At 35.7% G+C, this 2,748-nt stretch overlaps 1 protein-coding gene across 1 annotated transcript; it reads left to right on the top strand.

Moving 5' to 3' along the window:
• Positions 1-858: 858 nt before the first annotated feature.
• On the top strand, positions 859-1,273 carry LOC129571982 (putative ankyrin repeat protein RF_1087). The gene is made up of 3 exons (XM_055451880.1): positions 859-953; positions 1,028-1,126; positions 1,188-1,273. Exons 1-3 carry the CDS (start codon positions 899-901, stop codon positions 1,256-1,258), a joined length of 225 nt encoding a protein of 74 aa, XP_055307855.1. The 5' UTR covers positions 859-898; the 3' UTR covers positions 1,259-1,273.
• The last annotated feature ends 1,475 nt before the right edge of the window (positions 1,274-2,748 follow it).

The following is a 2,748-nucleotide window of genomic DNA, read 5'->3' as shown; positions in this document are numbered from 1 at the left end:
GAGAGACAGCTCTGCATAGAGCTGCTTTTGCTGGTAATTTTGGACATCTTTTTTTATAAAAAAGAATGTTTTGTTCAATCCGTTTCATTGGTCTAAGAATATTTTTCATATTCTTTCAGGCAAAGTGAATAAAGCTCAAAACCTCATCGCTGAAGGAGCCGACCCTAATATTGGAAATAATTTTAACGAGACAGCTCTGCATTATGCTGCTAGGAAAGGTAACGTTGAATACTTATTGTTATTGAATAAAAGATTGAGCTGATTTTATCCCATCGATCGGTGTTATTGTTCAGGTCACAAGAGTGTCGCCGAACTTCTGATCCGCAAAGGAGCCAATCTTGATAGTGAAACTATTGAGAAAGAGACACCTCTTCATTTTGCTGCTTCCCATGGTAATGTTGAATACTCTTTCGAGTACTATGCGCATAAGCATTGCTAAGCAGCTTTGAATATGCTTCGGCCAATAGACAAGCATATCGCGATGCAACTGCCGCGCACACAACTATCGTGCAAACAAACATCGCATATACAGCCATCGCAACCAACTCACACAAAAAACCGACTAGCATATATACACGGGTGTCAGAGTTGTGTGTGATGTCTACTACACTTCGTCAGTGCAGCCTTGACTTTTTTTTTACTAAATGGGAAATTGATTTAATTTCATCCGTATTATTTTAGGTCACGAAGGTGTCGCTGATGTGCTTCTCAAGAATGGAGCTAACGCAGATATTGGAGATGTTTCGAATTTCACAGCTCTTCATTTAGCTGCTGGAAAAGGTAATGTTGAATACTTGTTTTCATTAAATAAAAGATTGATTTGGTCTTTTCCATCGATCTGAATTATTTTTCAGGTCACAAAAATGTCGCCAAGGTTCTCCTCAACAAAGGCGCCAGTATGGATATCATGAATACTTTTAATGATACACCTCTTCATTATGCTGCTATAAATGGTAATGTTGAATAGTTATTTTCACAAAATAAAGAATCGGTTTGATCTTTTTCATCGATCTAAATTATTTCTAAGGTCACAAGAATGTTGCTGAACTTCTCATCAAAAATGGAGCCAAAGTTGATATTAGAAATCATGCGAATCTAACACCTCGTCAGCTAGCTGCTGAGAATGGTACTGCTGACTAAATTAAATACCGCTTTGATCTTTTTTATTGATCTTTATTATTTTTCAGGTCACAATGATGTCGCCAAACTTTTTATCGGTAAAAGAAACCAAATTAATATTGAAGAACTATTGGAATAGAATCTATCGTTCGAGGATTTAAGATCAATTGATTTGTAAATCAACAGATCAAATCACAAATCAATGATTTATTTGATTGCTTCAAATCAAATAAATCAAATGATTTGATTTAAAATGTTAGTGTATTTCAAATCAAATCAAATGATTTATTTGATTTGTAGTCATCAGAATAAATAAGTTTATTTGATTTTTTTATTTTTAAATCAATTTTTTTAAATCACTATTGAAAAAAAACAACAAATGAAAATTATAAATTTTTCCGAATATATTTGCACATTTCATTCAATTCAAAATTTCTTTTAATTTAATTTGTTTTATTTGAATAGCTTTAGTGTTTTTAAAATCAACAGCTTTTCAAAGCGAGCGTCAAGAAAATTCTGACTCTGTGGCCGCGAAATCATTTTCGCAAAGGAAAATAGCCGCTCCACGGGAGCTGAAGACGAAATAATTGTATTATACTTGATGAAGAGCTTGCGAATGTTGGGGAAATGGTTTTTGTCCAGTTGGGAGAGGTCGTTTTCCGATATCGATTCTTTTGCGCCAAGCCAGGTCGCGACCTCTGCTCTGATGGTATTCTCTCTACAAATGCCAGTTCTTCTTCCTTGGGAAGTATCGGTGAAGGTGTAGCGAAATTTCCGCTTGCCTGGAAGTAATTTTGAACAAAACTTATGAAAAAAAATGTAATATAAAAATATTACCTGTTTTTGTTTCACCTTCCGGTGGTTGTTCGACTTCATTCATGTTTGCATCGAAGTGTGAGATCTCAATCGCCTTTGCAATTAAGAGCTCTCGAATTTCATTCAAGTAGCGTCTGTTGTGGTACTCCTGGTGTAGCCATCTCATTTTGAAGTGTGGATGGGTCATTGAAGCGACTGTTGCTGCTTGACATTGTTCGTCATCAATGTTGAAAAATCGAGCGAATCGATTGAAAAATCCTCTTTTGATTGCTTCCAAAAGCGGTTTGCAATATTTTAGTCTTTGTGTACTGAGATCATCAAAACTATATTTGATACTGTGCAGTGTTGGCAACAATATTGCATAATAAGAGTTGGATGCTTGCAAATTATTGATAGCCGTCGCTATTGGCTCCATGACTTGAATGTATTCGGTTAAAAGTTGGTGGTCAGCATGACTAAATTGGGGCAAATCTAATTCAAGCATCAAAGTGTTCAAAGTTTTCAGCTCGAAAGATAGAATGTGTTCGACACTATCGAAAATGCTATTCCATCTTGTTTTGACGGGCAAAATAAGCGCAATCTTTAAAATGTCATGAATTATTTCACTTGATTTGGGTCGATTGGTGCATTTATATAGCGAATTTATCTTACTAAATGCAGTGTCATGGTGCTCCTTGTATGTTGCATTTGTCAATGCATTCTCCGTATCTTTTGAAGCCACCCGGCACAATGTATGTGGACCACACCGAAAATGTGATGAGAGTACTGCATCGTCAATTTCAACAAACATCAAGTCTTCTTCTTCTTCTTCTT

This window comes from Sitodiplosis mosellana, unplaced genomic scaffold (genome assembly GCF_009176505.1).
Source record: "Sitodiplosis mosellana isolate CC-2019 unplaced genomic scaffold, AAFC_SMos_1.0 Smas_scaffold_3897, whole genome shotgun sequence".
Classification (NCBI taxonomy): Eukaryota; Metazoa; Arthropoda; class Insecta; order Diptera; family Cecidomyiidae; genus Sitodiplosis; species Sitodiplosis mosellana.
The sequence above is the reverse complement of the archived record's forward strand: the minus strand, read 5'-3'. Positions and strand labels throughout refer to the sequence as shown.

Excerpts from the sequence above, each read along its gene's own strand:
- LOC129571982 (XM_055451880.1), top strand. The coding sequence starts at position 899 with ATGGATATCATGAATACTTTTAATGATACACCTCTTCATTATGCTGCT. Across the intron at positions 954-1,027 it reads TCATTATGCTGCTATAAATG|GTCACAAGAATGTTGCTGAA; the intron begins GTAATGTTGAAT and ends ATTATTTCTAAG. Across the intron at positions 1,127-1,187 it reads TCAGCTAGCTGCTGAGAATG|GTCACAATGATGTCGCCAAA; the intron begins GTACTGCTGACT and ends ATTATTTTTCAG.